The following is an 18,323-nucleotide window of genomic DNA, read 5'->3' as shown; positions in this document are numbered from 1 at the left end:
TTTGACATGTTTTCAACAGAGTGGAAATCTATGTTGAAACAACTTTACTTAAACAACATACACCACTTTATTTAAACACCACAGTCTATATGGTGATGAATGCCAGGCTCTGCATGCCCGCCTCAGATACAGGGTAATATCATCCCTACGTAGCCTACATTATGGTGTTGATTTGACCATACAAAGTCACTCTCTCACTAGCAACCCTAGGTCAAGTTATACTTTTATAAACGCTATAATAGGAGGATAATCCCTTTACACTCAGTAAAACGCTGAGAGCAGGCAGCTTGCCCATCTACTGAAGAAGTGCTTGGTCTAACCCAATAAACGGAGGGCGGACATGGAGACCCGTGGAGATTAGACGTGTTGTTGACCGAACCGCCTGATGACAAGGCCTACTATCTTGTGAACGGAGCTTTGCGTCAAACAACAAGATGGGTTCCATATATAAACAATGATTACCTACTAACACAATCATGACGACTGCTACTTAACTGATGCCTGTGTTTACCCTTACAAGTTACAGTAAACTAGCTAGCTGTGCATGTACTCAAGCTGCGCTTATTACTGTCAAGATACAATATCAATGCACAAGAGGGCTTGTACTGGCACACACACTGTAACAATAACTTTCTCCATTGCAATGGGCAGGTAGTGTATGCTAGTAGAGATACCGCGCTGCCTTTGTTTACATAATGGCTAGTAGGCTAGTAGTAGAGAACTAGCACTAGCTACCACTAGTTAGCAACATACCATGTAGCTACGCTGAAATCATGGAATATAGAGCTAGCCAAAGCAAAACCATTTAACAAAGCACAGGTAGCAGTTAACTAAATAATACAACGCGCATTATTTGACAACAACAGATACAAAGTTGGCAGGTTTGCAGGACATGGGAGACAAAGTCCGTTTGCTAGCTAACGGTGGTAGTCTAGCTGGCTAATAACGTGTGCATGAGATGCATAGGCCAGGGCTAGCTAGCTAGGTAGACTAGTATTACTACTAGGCTAGCTGGTTTTAAGTTTGTTATCCTGCTAACCGAACACATAGCAGGCTCTGACTAAGGAAATCAACAATTCTAGCTACATATACCGCTACATGAAAAAAAATGAAATTGTTAATTTATTGCGTTATGCTTAATATTTTGATGTAAAATATCTACCGTCATAACATCCCAACTAGCGTTTCAAGCAGTAGCCTACTTCCCGTACACAGCTGTGGTAACTCAGCCACTCCCCCTCCGGCAGCATGGAACTTGAGTGTCATTAGCTGTGTTCACGAACATTAGCGTTCTGGTAAGGACTTTGCAAGACTCGTTACAGCAGGTAACTTTATTGATAAGTTTATTGAATTTCAAGTCATTTCCAGTCAGAAGTAAAGTAGTTAAATCTTCTTTTTTTTTTTTACAAAAATTAGGTCACATAGATGTAACAATATCCATGAGTGGAAAGTTCCCTTTTTAACTCATCATACATGTGTGCAGTTACACTAAATAAAAAGTTTCCCTTTTCAAAAGTGGTTCCCTTAGAAGGAATCTCCAACTTTCCATGTGTACTCAGTCCAAGTTTATGTTAGTGTTCAGCAACAGGGTAGGCATATTTCGCCTGCCTACAAATTTCAGAAACATGGATTGCTACACGGAAATATATCAAACGGAACATTAGTATCATCAACATTGCTATGAATATCATTGAATTGAAATGGCAAAATTCAACTTGCTGGAAAAATTGCCAGTATACCATACATTTGTAACTGCTCAAGTATTTCAAAAGCAGCATGAGCCTAGGTTGAATATATGTAATGTTATGAGTAAGTGTTTCAAAATGTTGTTTGTGCACGTAACATGGACATAATCTATGAAGCTGACTGGCAAATGTGATGAGTTTATAACAGAATCTCAAAGTATAAAATGATGACACAAAATCATAAAATATGTATATATAACCCATTTCCTGTGCAATTTATATAATTTCCTGTATAGCATCTAGGCTAGATGCTTTGCTAGCCTGCATCTCAGCTGATCGGGTTTAGTTCTCTGTTTTTATTCCTCCGATGCCTCTTACGAATCTTGATGATCCACTGGATACTGAGTTTTGCAAAGTTTGTTGCCTTAAACAGGGCCATGAACACTCCACACAGAATGGCAATGGTGTTCCAAGGGTTAGCCGTCACTATCTGCAGGACAGGACAGAGAGGGGGAGGGCATTTAGTGTCACACTTTCTGTCAGTGTGTACAAATTGTGAATTAAGCAAAATTCCTTTGAACACTTACATCTCGGACTTCCTGTATGAATGGATCCCGCCATTCAAACACAACAAAGAATAGCTCATTGGTTTTCTCTGACTCAGGTCTTTTGTCATTGAACTTCACCACACTGGACTGGTGAAACACAGAGGACACATTACTACTACATCGTAACACACTATTGTTACCCTAGTTGCTAGGGTAACAATAGTGTTACACAACAATAGTAACAATAGTGCTATAACCATCCCATCAGTCAAAGCTATACACAGCTTTGACTGATGGGATGGTTATAGCTCAGTGGTACAACTCTGAGGCTGTGACGTATCAGAGATCTCACCTCTTGGCGAAATTCCATCGACTCATTTCTTTTCCCAGAGGTTTTCACCAGAGACATCTTGACCCACGTCCTGAAGCCCCCAGAGAAGGTCCACATGGAGTAGGTCCGCTCACAGTCCTCCATGAACTCTGACTTATCTACACTAGAGGCCAGAGGAGTCTGGGGAACTGGGATAATCTGCAGTACTCATTTGAAACTATAAATATTCCATGTATCGTATGTTTGTAATACATGTGTGTGTACGCGTGTATGTAGGTAATGTACTAATTATAAAACAACAAACTAAAACTATGATTATATTATTGCTTTACCTTCTGGACAGGTCACTATATGTAGCAAACAGCATGTAGCTGATGGCACTAAAATCCTCTTCGGTTTCATTCAGACTGAACTGCAGGAAGATCAGTTCTCTGTTGCGTACATCCGAGGGGCCGCGGACCACCAAAGCTTGCTTCAACAAACCAGGTCAGGAGGTCATCAGTGACCATGTCATGCATTTTTTTTATCATCACATGTATGTTGCTTTGCCGTAAAGCATCTGCTAAACTCACACACATCTGTTTATAAATGGAATGTGTTTGTGCATGCAGCGTGGTCTCACCTTGGTGTGGTTGGTGTAAGGGCCAGTGTATGTGACGTCCTGCAGGACACAGTCTCCTTCCTGGGGCTTCCCTGGTGCCACCAGAGGGGGGATGTGATCATGGTGGTGGTGTTTACAGCTCAGGAGCTGAGCTCTGCCTGGGTACAGAGCAATCCCTGCTCCAAACCATCAAGTAAACATTAACTTTTTTATTTATTCCGCTTTTATCCAGAGCAACATGCAAATAATGCACATAGAAAGTAGCCTACAGCAGAGAATCAAAGTCAATAGTGCATTTCAGTGGTTAGAGCCAATGAATGTCTGTATTGGTGGTATTAACCAGGCACAATTAAGAACCAGAAAGAAAATCATCCCTTTAGGCTGTACACAGTTTTCTTTTTGTTCTCACGGAACCTATACAAACCTGGAGGGGCAAACGAGTCGACCTCTTTGTAAGTGACAGACATGACAGGCTGGCTGAGCTTCTTCATGAAGTCAGTGATGGTCTGGTAGGCCAGGAACACGGCCACTGTGGTCAGCATCAGGTAGATGAGGATCAGAACGACCGAAAATACGTTTTTTAGGCACGCTTTACTGAACGCTATTGACGAGTTGCCATCTCTTGTGTCGTCCTCTGTGATCAAAATGAAAACTACGTTGACGTTAACGGGCAGAATACAGGTTAATGCACGTTAGGATTTCTGAGGAGTTTTGTAAACGTATATTAGGACCTGGCAGTGCGCTCCCGTTGGAGTCCTCCACCGTATCCTGATCCCCACCATCTTTCTGGTCATAGTCTGGGCTTGGAGAATCGTCCACATCATCATTAAACTGTATTGAACAATTGTGAAATAATACTGTTAAAATTGTCCGTGGTCCAGTCCAGTCAGATACAATTATTGTTTGATGTTAGTGTAAAACTGATTTTCTTTTTAAGGAGATTCCAAACGTCTCAAGCATGGTCATTGCTATGCATTTATGGTTAGTAAAATATTTGTTAATTGCATGTGCACTATAACAATAGTTCTTTTGTATATTCTAATATAATAACGAGAATACTATCGTCGTCTGTTCCATTTCATACTAAACAAATAACTTTTCATGGTTATGTTCCTGTCAGCAGTAAGACAAGTCACATGATGACACGAGTGCTTGTCTTGAGAATGGGCGACCCTTGTCTGCGGAGCCTTTGTTCCCGATCTAAACCTCGATACATGAAATCGATCATCTGTGAAATCAATGCCCGACTGTGAAAGTTCAATTTGCAATAGCACTGAAAAGAAAAATAAAAGACAATCAGATCATTGTAGCCATTGTAGGTCCACACAAGCCTACCTCTTGATAAGACCGGGACGTCTCCTTTCTTAGCATTCCGATAAATTGAAAATATTATTTTAAACACCTTGGCCACTTTCCTTTACTAAATTATTAGGCCACAGATTATCAATTTAATTCATTTTCAACTATAGGTTTCTGTCATTTCCCAGAGGTACCACCCTCGTCTCGCAGGTACTTGTTCGTTGGCACAGTAGGCTATGTACAGCAGCGCAACTAATCTAAAACTTGCTGTGCTTAAGGGAAACCCATTGAATATTGCGCACAGTTGCGCAGCATAGACCGGCTTTGGTGCACACCATATGATTCTTTGGAACACTCCTCCCACATGACCGTCTAAATGAAACAACTGAATGTTTCCCAAAATTGTCTTGGAACTTGAGAAAAGTATTAACCACTATTTTTTGTAGTGATATGGGTGATTGGCGCGCTAGTTTATAGGCTATAGGTCAAATAATTCTGCTCAATACAGACTTTTTGTTAGAACGCTAAACTCGGGCGCAAGACGGCGTTTCTTACTAGAAGGAACTGTTGAGGGAAGATTCCTTATCTCAGGTGTTGTGACTTCAGACAGGTTCACCATGGGAGCTGTGGAACTGTGCATGCTCTTATTAATCTCATCGAGTGTGGCGGAGGATATTAAATTTAAGTACAAGAAAGACTCTAAGCCAGTGCGATTGTTCACCGACGAAGATTTAAGAAGACACGATGGGAGTGAGGTATCCTCCAGATTATCACCCTGAAAGCAGCGGCTCGATCGATATGACGACTCATTTCCTTTTAACAAGTTATTCTTTACCTTTCTGTGAAATGTTCAGGATGGGCGACCTATTTACATGGCAATCAAAGGAGCGGTGTTTGATGTAACCAAGGGAAAAGGTAAACAAGAGATTGTCGAATTCTCCACCTCGAGAACAAAAGATAACTCACTGTACAGGTGGGACGGGCCCTGTGGGGGAAACACTTGCTATTTGTGTCATGATGCTTTCGATAAATGCAAATTGTTTATATTTTCCACGCAGACCCATGTGCATCATTGCTGTCTCCATGTTGATAAATAGTAAAAATTGTAAAATACTTCTGTTAAACTTTCAGAGTTCTACGGCAAAGGCACGCCATATAACGCTTTGGTTGGAAAAGACTCTACTAGAGCAGTGGCCAAAATGTCGCTGCAACCGGCCGACTTGACCTCTGACACTGTGAGTTGAGAGATCACGACAAAGGGTAGCCGTCTGTGGATAGCTGATAACGGGTCTTTCGGTTTTAAGTTTCAATTTTAACATTCTGAATTTGTATTTTTTGGTTTCCAACAGACTGGCCTCACCGCCGACGAGTTAAAGGGGCTGGACAGTATATTTGAGGGCACATACAAGACTAAGTATCCCATTGTAGGCTACACTGCCTCGCGCATTCTTAACGAGGACGGAAGTCCAAAGGAGGACTTCAGACCCGAGGACCAGCCACATTTTAAAATTAAAGATGAGTTTTAATCCAATGTTTTTTTTCCATGTTAAAGTGGCCAACCACAGGGAAGGTTTCAAAACAGGTGATAGTCAATGAAAACGGCAGTGGTGTTTGAATGTAGAAAAATGTATTGCACTCCAGTAGGTAGGCCTACGATTTTTTCTTTTCCATTGTATCATCACTTTGCTTAGGACCAGAGCGGTAGAGGCAGTGGCACCTTACATACCTGTTTGTGGGTACTGTATTACATTAAAATAATACAATGAAACATTAAATGCAATATTCTCACATCAGTTGGTTGTCCAGGCCGTGTTATTAACTGCAGTACCACTGCACCTTCACTGCATTATTAGCATGCTACATATTTAAAAACAAACATGAATCAATAAACATGAATCAATCATAAACAACTGAGTGAAGTTAATTATTCATGTAGGCTAACTTTATACTATCTCAAAATATGTAATATGACAACGTTATTACATATTTTCTGATTGTGTAAAAACAAAAATGACATTAATCAACTAAACTCTAACCGATCAAAGGTCATTAAACCCAGGATGCTGATGTAAGGTGATGAGATTGTTAGGGTGGGGCCTTAAATAGTTCTCATACAGATACGAAGTCGTCATGATGGAGGTGAGGCAGTAGGAGTGCCCGAGAAGTGAGTCAGTAACGCACTACGTCAGTAAGAAAGTAAGTAATCTACAACGGAGTTCAAAGGACACGCGCCCTTCCCTGGAGTCCCTTGGCAGGACTCGCGTTCTTTATCAGGGAGCGTTTTCAGGGTGAAGACCACTACGATCCCCGATCCCGAGGAGAACGCGCTATTCACCGGGAGCCGCTGCAACACCAACAGTCAAGATGCCTAAAACGGTGAGGCTTTGCCCGACTATGTGTATGTAAATGTAAAAATATCACAAATCAGTCACCTGGCTTATGTGAAAGTTTAGTTTTGACAATGCGCCAGTCAAGTGATTCATAAATCAAGGACTACGAATATGAAGTGATTAAATTAAGAAGTTAATATTTGGTGAATATGTTTAATACCTTTATTACATTTTCGATGCATAATCAACAACCAACTGTTCCCTTCATCATGATTAAGTATCATGTGTAACAATTATTGTTGGTCAAGTGTTAAACACAGAGAAATCTATAGTCTGTTGAGAGTTTGAAACTCACGAGTCAATTTCATGTAGGATTCAGCCTTCTTGAAACTTATTAACTAAACAGAGTTTGACCCACACCCAATGCCGTTCTACTGGCTAACCAGAGCACAATCTGCCTCTTTTTTTTCCAGCACAGCAGTTACTCAGTCACAATTTGTGACACAAGTATTGCTAATGCTTAATTCAAGTGATATGAGATTCACCGCTGTACATCAAGGATGTATGTTCTTTTACAACAAGCAGTATTTACAATGTCTAGTGTTCAACGTGATTTATTACACAGTGACTCGAGCAAAGGACTAGGTATTGTGTAGTCGACAATTTCAAAATGACAAGCTGGGTATAAATGAGTCTCTGGTTGAGAAAGCACCCAGCAATGGCCCCTGGTTGGCCAAGCCTATCATATCTGTGTCTCTGATACAGTTCTCCAGGATAATTACAGGAATGTCAGTTGGAACACTTGTGCACCTGAAACACACTGCCCAAGGAGAATGTCTGACCACAGGGGTCATATTGACGGATGACGTGGTTTCTACTGTACATACAGCCACTACAGGATAAGCCATGCCCTGCCAGAGCGTTATGAAGTGGGGCAGGATATTTACATTAGTATAGGACGTTCTCCTACATATGACCTCATAGTGCTAAAGCTTTCTTGATTGTGATATGTTTAATGGAAACATGTATCTTTCTTTTTGAATAATTTGTGAATAATTTTAAAGCAACTGATTAATGTAAAAGTAGAATAATTTATCTCTCAAGTGTGTGGAATGTGATGGGGGGAATTAGTTAGGAAACATGGCGATCGTAAAGATGGATGTTCCCGAGTGTTGGCTAAGTTCAGGAGGGCTATCTTTATAACAGGTGGGGCTCTGGAGTTCATAAAAGGGTTGTGCAATGCTTCCACCCTGTCAAGGTTAATGGATTAGTTATGAAATTGCTTTGCAAAGGAAAGCAGATTCATTTCAGTCAAGTTTCCCCACTATTCCGAAACCCCTGGTAGCTTTCTATAGAGTCTATTGATTGTACAGGAGACCACACAATGATATCTACAGGAAGAGATTGCGATGTATCCTCGAGTCCTGTTGCCTTGGTTTTTACATGTGTAACAGCAGTTGAACAACAGCGTCATGAGAGACAAGAGATGTTGTCATATGAAACCTTAGGAGCCTGCTTGGCTGGTGAGCAGTGACTGCTTTTTATCTACCTTTAAGTTAACTGTTGGCACCTTGCAAAGGTAGTCCAAAGTCTAATGAGATAGTGTGCAATTAGAAATGATTTATGAGCAAAGCATTTTAGTGCCACACATTAAAGGGCCAGTACACCTAAGTAACAGTTGGCCAATTATTCATGTGTCTCACATGTTATGAAGGTGGCAGGTCAGGTGAGAGAGAGGTTCAGGGATAGAGGCTTTCGGTCTACATTCATGAATAACTCTCCCATCTGTAGGCAACTCTCAATCATTTCAAATCAAGTCACGAGTCCATACAATCCCTTCAAAGTTCACGTGTCTTGTGTTCGGTGTTACAAAACGTGGACATTTGACACTTCATGTTAGCATGACCTAAAACCGTGATGGAAACTGTGGGAGGGATCGTAAAAAGGAGCAATCACAGCCGTCAGTGTTCATCCTGCACTGCATTATCGCTCGAGTCCTGTGGACCGTCAAGTTTGGCAGCAGACGTGTGACTGATACGTGGAATTGAAGCGCCTCCCTCTGTCTACCATGTTGTTTCTGCAGGTGAACGTTCGAGTGACCACCATGGACGCGGAGCTGGAGTTCTCCTTCCATCCCAACACTACAGGAAAACAGCTCTTCGAACAAGTCCGTCACGACACAGACTATCAAAAACCAGCATCACAATCACAACAATACAGTCCTAGTCCTAATCCTGATGTTGTTAGTGTGCTTGTCAAGGTGATTTCTGCTGTGACTCATGTCTCGTGTGTTTCAGGTGGTCAGGACTGTGGGGTTAAGGGAAGTCTGGTACTTTGGGCTGCAGTTTGTGGACAATAAAGGATTTCCCACATGGCTGAAATTTGAGAAAAAGGTTAATAAACATGTTCTTTGCATTATATTTGAAATGTATGTACAGTATGTAAGTATATGTTTGTTAAAGTCACTCATGTTCAAGTTCCACAACACGACCTCCCCCAGCCACACACACACACACATGCACACACTACACAACAGGCCTACACACACATACCATCCACCCACACAGACCACACCTATACATAAACCACACGACACACAGTCACCCACAATAATAAACCCACCATCTCCCCCTAACCCCCGTCAGGTCACAGCCCAGGACGTGAAGAAGGAGAACCCCCTCCAGTTCAAGTTCCGGGCCAAGTTCTACCCCGAGGACGTGTCTGAGGAGCTAATCCAGGAGATCACCCAGAAGATGTTCTTCCTGCAGGTGAAGGAGGCCATCCTGAGTGACGAGGCGTACTGCCCCCCGGAGTCCGCCGTGCTGCTGGCCTCCTACTCCGTCCAGGCCAAGTTCGGAGACTACAACAAAGACGTGCACCTGAGCGGTTACCTCAGCAACGAGCGCCTGCTGCCCAGGAGGTGAGGGGAGGGTCAGAGGTCGAGCAGGGCAGAGCAGCATTGTTCTCTGAGGGGAAGTTACTAGAGTAGGGGCAATACAATATACTACAGTAAACGTGTATATATAAGACAACACAATATACAAAATGTACAGGACACCGAGTTACATTACATTAACATTTATTCTTTTAGCAGATGCTTTTATCCAAAGCGACTTCCAAGAGAGAGCTTTACAAAAAGTGCTTAGGTCAATGATCATAAACAGCGAGATTTACATTGCGGGTAGCCGAAACATGAAGCATACATTGTGAAAAAGCAAATAAGTGCCACTGGGTAGTGCCAGAAGAGCATGTAGTGTTATGTAACAACATGATCCTAGAGCGTGTTAAATCTACAACATACGGTGTACAGTACTGCAAAATACAGTTGGTCTTCAGCATTATGATGCATAGTAAGTGTACTGTAAACATGGTTAGGGAGTGTAAAACACTGGTGTGATATCCAGTATTTACATCAGACATGTTAATGACCATGAGACACCTGGACAATGAAGGAGCAGGTTCCAACACTCCTGATGTTCTTCTGTTCCTATACACTCACACGTGATCTTGTTCCTCCCTCGTCAGAGTGCTGGACCAACACAAGCTGTCGAAGGAGGAGTGGGAGAAACGCATCCAGACCTGGCACGAGGAGCACAGGAACATGCTGAAGTAAGCGCTCGCTAACGTCAACATTATATTACATCTCATCAGAAGGATGAAGCCTTTCACCATTTCGTTGATCAAATCATGACTCTCACAAGTGTTCTCCATTGATCCATGCTGAGCAGGGAGGATTCCATGGTGGAGTATCTGAAGATCGCCCAGGACCTGGAGATGTATGGCGTGAACTATTTTGACATCAAGAACCGCAAAGGGACTGACCTGTGGCTGGGCGTGGATGCTCTCGGGCTCAACATCTATGAGAAGGATGATAAGTAAATATCCCAACACACAAAACATTTAATATAATAATATATAGATATATAAAAATATAAAAAAATACTCAAATTTAAGTTAATTGTTAATAACATATTAAGTTATTGGCAAAGAACAGTGAGTTATTGGCAAAGAAATGCTCGATTTTTAGACTTCCTCAACTATCCAGTATTATGAGACTGAAATAATTAAAAATATTATCTCTCTCTTGTGCAAACTAAACAAATGACATGGGTCAAACCACGGTTAGCCTCCCAAATGGCTCAGAAGCAAATGTACAAACATTCTATTGTAATATCTCTAAAATAACTAAGGCCATGTGACAGACTAATGACATCACATTTGGCCTCCCGTCCTGCTTGGTTGTTGAGTGACCCCTCGCGTGTACCTGGGCAGCGCCCCGGGGTTCAATCCCCCCAGTCACCGACCTCCACCGGTTTGCCGCCACAGCCGTGCTAGCGTGTGACCTGCTGGTTGTTGTGATGACGAGGTCATTCCCCTAGTTGTGTAGAGTCAAACACAGTACACAGCTGACTCTTGAAATGGGCGGAAATAGCTTTTTAAAGCTGTGTTTTCCCCTTTCATATCAACACCTTCATTACTTCTTTAACACCTTCTTTTCTTTCAGATTAACTCCAAAGATTGGATTCCCCTGGAGTGAAATCAGGAACATTTCGTTCAATGATAAGAAATTCATCATCAAGCCCATAGATAAGAAAGCTCCAGTGAGTAAAGGAGTCTTGTGTTCCTCTGACTTGCCCAACACCTCACCGGTGCGGATGATATCGTCACAGAGAGGGTTGCAATCATAACCACAACCAGCCTGAATTCTTCCTGGCATCTCTCCCTCCAGGACTTCCTGTTCTACGCGGCCCGCCTGCGCGTCAACAAGAACATCCTGCAGCTCTGCATGGGGAACCACGAGCTGTACATGCAGCGGCGCAAGGCCGATACCATCGAGGTGCAGCAGATGAAGGCCCAGGCCCGCGAGGGGAAGAACCAGAAACAGATGGAGAGGTGTGTGTGTGGGGGGGGGTGGGGGGGGTTAGGGTTAGGATTGAGGTTGGAGGACGTGGGAGGGCGGGGTCTGGAGACGTGGGGGAGGGTTGAAGATGTGGGGGGGGGGGGGGGGGGGTTGAGGAGGTGGAGGGGGTAAAAGTGGGGGGGAGGAGATAGAGAGTTCAGGAGGTAAGGGGGAGGAGATAGAGAGTTCAGGAGGTAAGGGGGAGGAGATAGAGAGTTCGGGAGGGTAAGGGGGAGGAGATGGAGAGTTCAGGAGGTAAGGGGGAGGAGATAGAGAGTTCGGGAGGTAAGGGGGAGGAGATAGAGAGTTCAGGAGGTAAGGGGGAGGAGATGGAGAGTTCGGGAGGGTAAGGGGGAGGAGATGGAGAGTTCAGGAGGTAAGGGGGAGGAGATGGAGAGTTCGGGAGGGTAAGGGGGAGGAGATAGAGAGTTCAGGAGGTAAGGGGGAGGAGATGGAGAGGTCGGTTGCGAGGGAGGTGAGGGGGAGGAGATGGAGAGGTCGGTTGCGAGGGAGGTGAGGGGATGGGGTGGGGAGGTGTAGACTGTTCCTGTGGACCGCCTTCTCTGTGCACAAGTCAGTCTGACCTCAACACCTCGGCAGGGCTCAACTGGAGAGTGAGAAAAAGAAGAGGGAGGCCATCGAGAAGGAGAAGGAGAATATGGAGAAGGAGAAGCAGGACCTGATGTTGAGGCTCTACCAGTTTGAAGAGACCACGAAGAAAGCACAGAGAGGTGAGCCCAGGGGCTGCAGAGGTGCTGACCCCTGCTGGTCACTCACTGCCCCACATCTGCAAGGATGGCAGGTTTATACCGTCTCTCGGAGACTGCGTGGGAGACCATCCAGACCAAACATTTACATAATCCTGTCAATCCATGAGGAATTATGTAAAGAAAAGTGATGGTCGGAGTTCAACACTTACGTAGTGTTAAGGGGTTGGTATAGCTAGGTGGTAGAGCTTTTGACTGCAGACCACCTCCCCTGTATTTCACTTTAGAAAAAAGCATCTGCTAAATACACACATTGTTAGTAGTAGTTTAAACACTAGTCTTCTCAAACACAAAGTGTTCTTTAGTTGAACATTAGTCAAACACAAAGTCTTCTCTTCTACCAAACACTGACCACACCGTTTCTACCAAACATTGACCTCACAGTTTCTACCAAACCCTGACCAAACAGGCCTCTAGTGCTGACATGGCGCTCCTGTGTCCCTCAGAAATGGAGGAGCAGCTGGAGAGAGCCGCCCGGCTGGAGGAGGAGCGGAGGAGGGTGGAGCAGGAGGCCGCGCGGCTGGAGGCTGAGAGGCAGGAGGCCGTCCTGGCCAAGGAGGCTCTGGCCCGGCAGGCGGAGGACCAGCTGAAGAGCCAGGAGCAGCTGGTGGGTTCAGGGAGAGGCAGAGCTTCCTGTCAGGCTGCAGTCGCAAGGCTTTGTACCATTTGTGGGATATGTAGTCTTCTTCACACCAAATCATGCACATTTGTAGTCTTCTTGAAATAAAACCACACCTATTATGTACCGTATTTTACGGAAAATAAGCCGCATCGTGTATAAGCCGCACCCCCCCAGAATGAGGACTTTGAGTTTGTAAATCGGAGTACAAGCCGCACTGGAATATAAGCTGCACATTCACTTTCATTACGAATTATTCCTCTTTCAAGTAATAAGCCCCCGTTCAAGTGTTGAGCATTAAATTAGCTGCACGGTCTGTAGAGATCTTGAGATCAAGCCACTTTTTTGTTCTAAAACCGGACTATAAGCCGCTTCGAAATATAAGCCGCACAAGCACAAGAAAACTTGTGCTTATTTTCCGTAAAATACGGTAACCGTCTTTAAAGACAAAAAACAGCAGGTGCTTTAGTTTGAAAGAAACTTAGAAAGACAATAAAATGTAAGAGTTGCCATTGTTGTGCTGTGTTCCTATCCTGTGTGTGCAGACAGCAGAGCTGGCAGAGTACACCACTAAGATACTCATCCTGGAGGAGGCTAAGAGGGCGAAGGAGGAGGAGGCTGACTCCTGGGAGCACAGGGTGAGTGTGGGCAGGTCAAACCCTGGGGCGGGTGAGTCTGGGCTGGTATATATAAATATGTGCTTTTTGACGCTAAGAGCGAGTGAGCGTGGTTCAGTACCCATGCAGAGGCAGGGCATGGGCTTACCGCACGGGCCCGGGTTCAATTAAAACCTTGGACAATTATCTCACTGACGTTTCCTGTCATTCTACACTTAATCTATTACAAAGCAAAAATGCCCCCCAAAAATATAAGTGAGGGGTTGTTTCCACAGACGACCAGAGTGATCCTAAACTAGTCTCTGTCCCCCCCCCCCCCCCCTCTGTCCCCCCAGGCTAAGGAGGTGCAGGAGGATCTCCTGAAGACGAGAGAAGAGCTGCACCTGGTGATGGCCGCTCCTCCTCCTCCTCCCGCGGCGGCGCCTCCCGGCCCCGCCTCCTCCTCCTCAGACAGCGAGAGCGACCACGAGGAGCAGAACGGCGAGCACAGCGAGGAGCACAGCACCTACAGCGCTGAGCTGCAGACGCAGGACATCAACGACCACCGCCAGGAGGAGGAGCGCGTCACGGAGGCGGAGAAGAACGAGCGCGTGCAGAAGCAGCTGCTGGTGAGAGGGAGAGGGCTGAGTGTGTGTGTGTGTGTCTGGCTGTCTGTTGTATGAGAGGAAGAACAGTTCTTTAAAAACCAACCCAACTCCAATAAATACATGACTTCTCTACTTTACTCTATATTGTATTCTACTCTACTATCTATTTTACTCTACACTCCTCTAACTCTCTACTCAAAACCTTGGTGGTGTAAAATCCAGAATAAGGACTAAGACTTCATGCTAGTTGTTTACAGTGTCTCTCTGTGCTCCCAGGCCCTGAGCTCAGAGCTGGCCGGCGCCCGGGACGACACCAGGAAGACCCAGAATGACCTGCTGCACAGCGAGAACGTGCGTGTGGGCCGCGACAAGTACAAGACCCTGCGGCAGATACGCATGGGGAACACCAAGCAGAGGGTGGATGAGTTTGAGGCCTTGTAAAGACTACAGCAGACAACACCTCTAACTGTAGTCTCGTTGAGTAAAGTGTCTGACTTTTGACAGTGATTTGGCTTGTAATATTTTGGAAAGTAACCGTTTTTTAGATCAATGTTTTTATTTTATTTTTCTGGATAATGTTTTAATTTGTAATAAGAATGAACATATTGTTATAATTCTTAGAGGTGACTGGGGGAGAAACGTCTGTATTTAGTTTCTAGGGGCCTGAGATAACTAATTTGATCAGCATGTTTTCTTTGTAATTGATTGAAAAAACTAACTGAGCAAACTATTACAACCGTCATGCATTTTAGTTTCAGTTTTTGTGTGGCCAAATTAGAATGACTTTGTCTCGTATTTTGACTATTTTGACACAACTTAGTGCACATATCTTTATACATATACATTTTGAAACCATAATAGTTGCAAACCGATAAACACTATGCGTGTTAAATTATCTTTAAATGGGTTCAAAAGTGCGAAATGGCATAACTTTCATCTACAAAAATGACTTTTGTAACGGCATCCCACGCTTACCTGTACAGTTACTCATCTCATGTTGAGTAAATATAATCATTCATACTTTGATATCAAGAGTCATTTTGAAGTAATTACAAACATAATTGCTATGAAAAGGATGCACCTTGAGTTGAAGGATTGTGATAATTTATTAACAAGAAGAGTGTTTGCAAATTGTGTTGCTAGACAACCGCTTATGAAGCCTGGAAACAGTATCTCGTTGTCCTGTTCCAGCATAAATATTGTCTTTTCGGTTGAAAGCACACATCATGCTTGATATCCTTGGAAAGTGTTCGGAACTACTTAATGAAAAGGTCATTTTTGTAGACTACACTGACATATTGTATCAAATAAGACATATATGTGATGAGTAATATTATATTATATTATTTGTATAACATCTTACGGTGGATATAATCCACCGTAAGACCAAGGCCACTGAGCACCTGCCAAATATGCTCGTGACGAATTGGCCAAATAAGGTCGCCACCCCCCTGTGACGGGGGTGGTTCTGAAAGAACAGCTCCATATGAAGAGCATATGCGGTCTCCCTAAAGGTGCTCGAGCTTGTTTTCCATTGCTAAGGATAGTCAGTTTAGACATGGGACATTTCAGTTCCCTTCTCTAGCTGCGATCAAACTTTTGTCTTTTGAGTGTCTTTATAATGAAAAAACAGAATGCGCGGACCCTGGCGCTCATCATCAGCATTCTAACCTACCTGCTGGTTGGAGCCGCCGTGTTTGATACCCTGGAATCTAAACAGGAAAAAACACAGAAGAAGAAGATAGATGACAGGAAATACGAACTTATGCGCAAATATAATTTGACCAAAGAGAAATATGACGAGATTGAAGTGGTGGTTTTACAGTTAAAGCCACACAAGGCTGGGGTCCAGTGGAAGTTTGCCGGGTCTTTTTACTTCGCCATCACTGTGATAACAACTATAGGTAAGACAAGTTGTGTTTCCTGTTTCTGATCAGTATTTTACACTGAGTAAAATAAGTCTCATCAGTAGCAATATGTATATTTTATCGGAATCACATAGACTAAACCTAAAATGTAAAGTTATTGAATGGCTCTTTACAGCACCTGAGGTTCTACAAGTTAAATTTTTTTATATAAATAGCCTCAACAGCATATTAATTTACGATCTATAAGTTATTTGGGGAATAAAAAAGGTTAATATTTTTTAAAGATTGTTTTTATATGTATTTTGTACATGTTGGTATATGTCAAGGCCGTAGTCATGGAGTCAACATTGGGGGGGACTAATTAAATTTTTTATGATAATTTCGGACAGCGTGCGTGGTTGCGTAGCACATTTATATTTTTATATCAATATATTGGGGGGGACATTTTGACCAGATATATATTATGATTACGGCCTTGGTATATGTAAAAAACGAAACCTGGTTATATCAGTCAAGACCTCTGAACTCTGCTAATATGTGACCTTTACCCCCAGGGTATGGACACGCTGCCCCCAGTACGGACTCAGGGAAGCTGTTCTGCATGTTCTACGCTCTCCTGGGAATCCCTCTCACGCTGGTCATGTTCCAGAGCCTGGGGGAGCGGATCAATACCTTCGTCAGGTATCTGCTGCACAGCGTCAAGAAGTGCCTGGGACTGCGTCACACCCAGGTGTCCATGGCCAACATGGTGACCATCGGGTTCTTCTCCTGCGTCAGCACCCTGTGCGTCGGGGCTCTCGCCTTCTCCCAGTACGAAGGCTGGAGCTTCTTCCACGCGTTCTACTACTGCTTCATCACACTGACCACCATCGGCTTCGGGGACTACGTGGCGCTGCAGAAGGACCACGCCCTGCAGAACAACCCCAGGTACGTGGCCTTCTGCTTCGTCTACATCCTCACGGGCCTCACGGTGATTGGGGCCTTCCTGAACCTGGTGGTGCTGCGCTTCCTGACCATGAACGCCGAGGACGAGCGGCGGGACGCCGAGCAGAGGGCCCTCCTCTCCGACGGGAGGCCGAGACGGGACGAGCGGCTCCTGCCCGCCGTCTCCCTCGCCTCCTCCTCCTCCGCGCCCCCGGACGGCCGCGGCGCCAAGCGGGGGATAAAGGACGCCTACACGGAGGTGATGCATTTCCAGACTGTGTGCTCCTGCCTGTGGTACACGGGCCGCGAGGACGACCTGTCCCTCTCGGAGGCGTGCATGGAGCAGGCCGGCCTGTCCCCGCACCCCCTGGACCCAGGCACTGTGGGCTGCGTGTGCAGCAGGCACCACTGCAGTGTCAGCTCCATCTCCTCAGGCCTGCGCTTCCTGTCCCCGCTCACAGCCTTCAAGAGACGCAGCTCCGTCTGACCTGGGGACGTGGCCCCGTACTGATGTCCAGTCTGGGACGTCACATAGACCGAAACAGACATCCGGTGTCCTGGCAGAAAGAGGTAGCACTCAGAATGACCTACCTATAAGAGGTGTGCTTGTCCATTAGGGACCAGGGACCAGCTGAAGACCTGTGTGAGTGTAGCCAATGTGGATTAGCTCAACTCACTCCTCTAGTGTGTACACAAACCTCTCATGCCAGTCAATCGTTCTGTTGGTGTAGCTTGTAGTGGTCGCGCTTGTAGAGTTGGAAGTGCTGAGTTTGAGCCCAGGTGCGGGCAAGATCGACCGTGTGTGATTGCCGATGACTACGACCACGTCTGTTGCATGGACACTATGTTAGACTGATGCAGACACAAAGTGCCTCTTTTGATTATTTGTGTTTCTTGATACAATGTATTACTTAACAAAATGATCACTCGTGTACTATACTCAAGAACCAAACACACTTAAGTAAAAGCAGGGAGATTTTTGCGTAGGCTACTTTGTAATTCTCCATGTGTGCCTGGGGTAAGTGTTGACTGCTATAGGCTACAGCTAATCAAAGCATGGCGTTTCTACTCACAATATTAAAGATTATGAGTGAATTGAGTTGTTCAGTGTTGATGTCTCTCCATCTGTCTCATGGAATCTACTATATTCTGAATATGTCCTGTGTATGATAAATGTAGCAAGGATATAAGAATAATAACAACAACAACCTATATTTAAATAAATCAATACCAAATATATTTCAGTG

The 18,323-nt window shown here is 44.4% G+C and overlaps 4 protein-coding genes across 4 annotated transcripts; 3 read left to right on the top strand and 1 right to left on the bottom strand.

The window, feature by feature from the left end:
• Positions 1 to 1,373: 1,373 nt before the first annotated feature.
• On the bottom strand, positions 1,374 to 4,675 carry pacc1 (proton activated chloride channel 1). The gene is made up of 8 exons (XM_067243630.1): positions 4,501 to 4,675; positions 3,897 to 3,996; positions 3,590 to 3,799; positions 3,187 to 3,341; positions 2,897 to 3,036; positions 2,586 to 2,727; positions 2,273 to 2,380; positions 1,374 to 2,175 (listed from the first exon to the last, which is right to left on the bottom strand). Exons 1-8 carry the CDS (start codon positions 4,534 to 4,536, stop codon positions 2,014 to 2,016), a joined length of 1,053 nt encoding a protein of 350 aa, XP_067099731.1. The 5' UTR covers positions 4,537 to 4,675; the 3' UTR covers positions 1,374 to 2,013.
• A 133-nt stretch (positions 4,676 to 4,808) lies between these two features.
• On the top strand, positions 4,809 to 6,257 carry nenf (neudesin neurotrophic factor). The gene is made up of 4 exons (XM_067243633.1): positions 4,809 to 5,219; positions 5,319 to 5,379; positions 5,596 to 5,699; positions 5,814 to 6,257. Exons 1-4 carry the CDS (start codon positions 5,082 to 5,084, stop codon positions 5,988 to 5,990), a joined length of 480 nt encoding a protein of 159 aa, XP_067099734.1. The 5' UTR covers positions 4,809 to 5,081; the 3' UTR covers positions 5,991 to 6,257.
• A 288-nt stretch (positions 6,258 to 6,545) lies between these two features.
• On the top strand, positions 6,546 to 15,064 carry ezra (ezrin a). Its single transcript, XM_067243625.1, has 13 exons — positions 6,546 to 6,840; positions 8,878 to 8,961; positions 9,092 to 9,187; positions 9,440 to 9,714; positions 10,320 to 10,403; positions 10,523 to 10,669; positions 11,299 to 11,395; positions 11,524 to 11,687; positions 12,295 to 12,425; positions 12,908 to 13,068; positions 13,626 to 13,718; positions 14,033 to 14,305; positions 14,561 to 15,064. The coding sequence occupies exons 1-13, from the start codon at positions 6,829 to 6,831 to the stop codon at positions 14,723 to 14,725; spliced, it is 1,782 nt and encodes a 593-aa protein (XP_067099726.1). The 5' UTR covers positions 6,546 to 6,828; the 3' UTR covers positions 14,726 to 15,064.
• Positions 15,065 to 15,890: 826 nt separating this feature from the next.
• On the top strand, positions 15,891 to 18,183 carry kcnk3b (potassium channel, subfamily K, member 3b). Its single transcript, XM_067243629.1, has 2 exons — positions 15,891 to 16,188; positions 16,707 to 18,183. The coding sequence occupies exons 1-2, from the start codon at positions 15,906 to 15,908 to the stop codon at positions 17,561 to 17,563; spliced, it is 1,140 nt and encodes a 379-aa protein (XP_067099730.1). The 5' UTR covers positions 15,891 to 15,905; the 3' UTR covers positions 17,564 to 18,183.
• The last annotated feature ends 140 nt before the right edge of the window (positions 18,184 to 18,323 follow it).

Source organism: Osmerus mordax, chromosome 9, assembly GCF_038355195.1.
Source record: "Osmerus mordax isolate fOsmMor3 chromosome 9, fOsmMor3.pri, whole genome shotgun sequence".
Taxonomy (NCBI): domain Eukaryota; kingdom Metazoa; phylum Chordata; class Actinopteri; order Osmeriformes; family Osmeridae; genus Osmerus; species Osmerus mordax.
Note: the sequence above shows the minus strand (reverse complement) of the source record. Positions and strands in the feature narration are given on the sequence as shown.

Bases quoted from the DNA above. Each gene is read 5' to 3' on its own strand.
- pacc1 (XM_067243630.1), bottom strand. From the start codon at position 4,536: ATGCTAAGAAAGGAGACGTCCCGGTCTTATCAAGAG. The intron at 3,997-4,500 runs GTAGGCTTGTGT...TGTTCAATACAG, and splicing joins CGTCCCGGTCTTATCAAGAG to TTTAATGATGATGTGGACGA. The intron at 3,800-3,896 runs GTCCTAATATAC...TTTTGATCACAG, and splicing joins CAACGGGAGCGCACTGCCAG to AGGACGACACAAGAGATGGC.
- nenf (XM_067243633.1), top strand. From the start codon at position 5,082: ATGGGAGCTGTGGAACTGTGCATGCTCTTATTAATCTCATCGAGTGTG. The intron at 5,380-5,595 runs GTAAACAAGAGA...TTAAACTTTCAG, and splicing joins TGATGTAACCAAGGGAAAAG to AGTTCTACGGCAAAGGCACG. The intron at 5,700-5,813 runs GTGAGTTGAGAG...GGTTTCCAACAG, and splicing joins CCGACTTGACCTCTGACACT to ACTGGCCTCACCGCCGACGA.
- ezra (XM_067243625.1), top strand. The intron at 8,962-9,091 runs GTCCGTCACGAC...CGTGTGTTTCAG, and splicing joins GAAAACAGCTCTTCGAACAA to GTGGTCAGGACTGTGGGGTT. The intron at 9,188-9,439 runs GTTAATAAACAT...AACCCCCGTCAG, and splicing joins GGCTGAAATTTGAGAAAAAG to GTCACAGCCCAGGACGTGAA.
- kcnk3b (XM_067243629.1), top strand. From the start codon at position 15,906: ATGAAAAAACAGAATGCGCGGACCCTGGCGCTCATCATCAGCATTCTA. The intron at 16,189-16,706 runs GTAAGACAAGTT...CTTTACCCCCAG, and splicing joins CACTGTGATAACAACTATAG to GGTATGGACACGCTGCCCCC.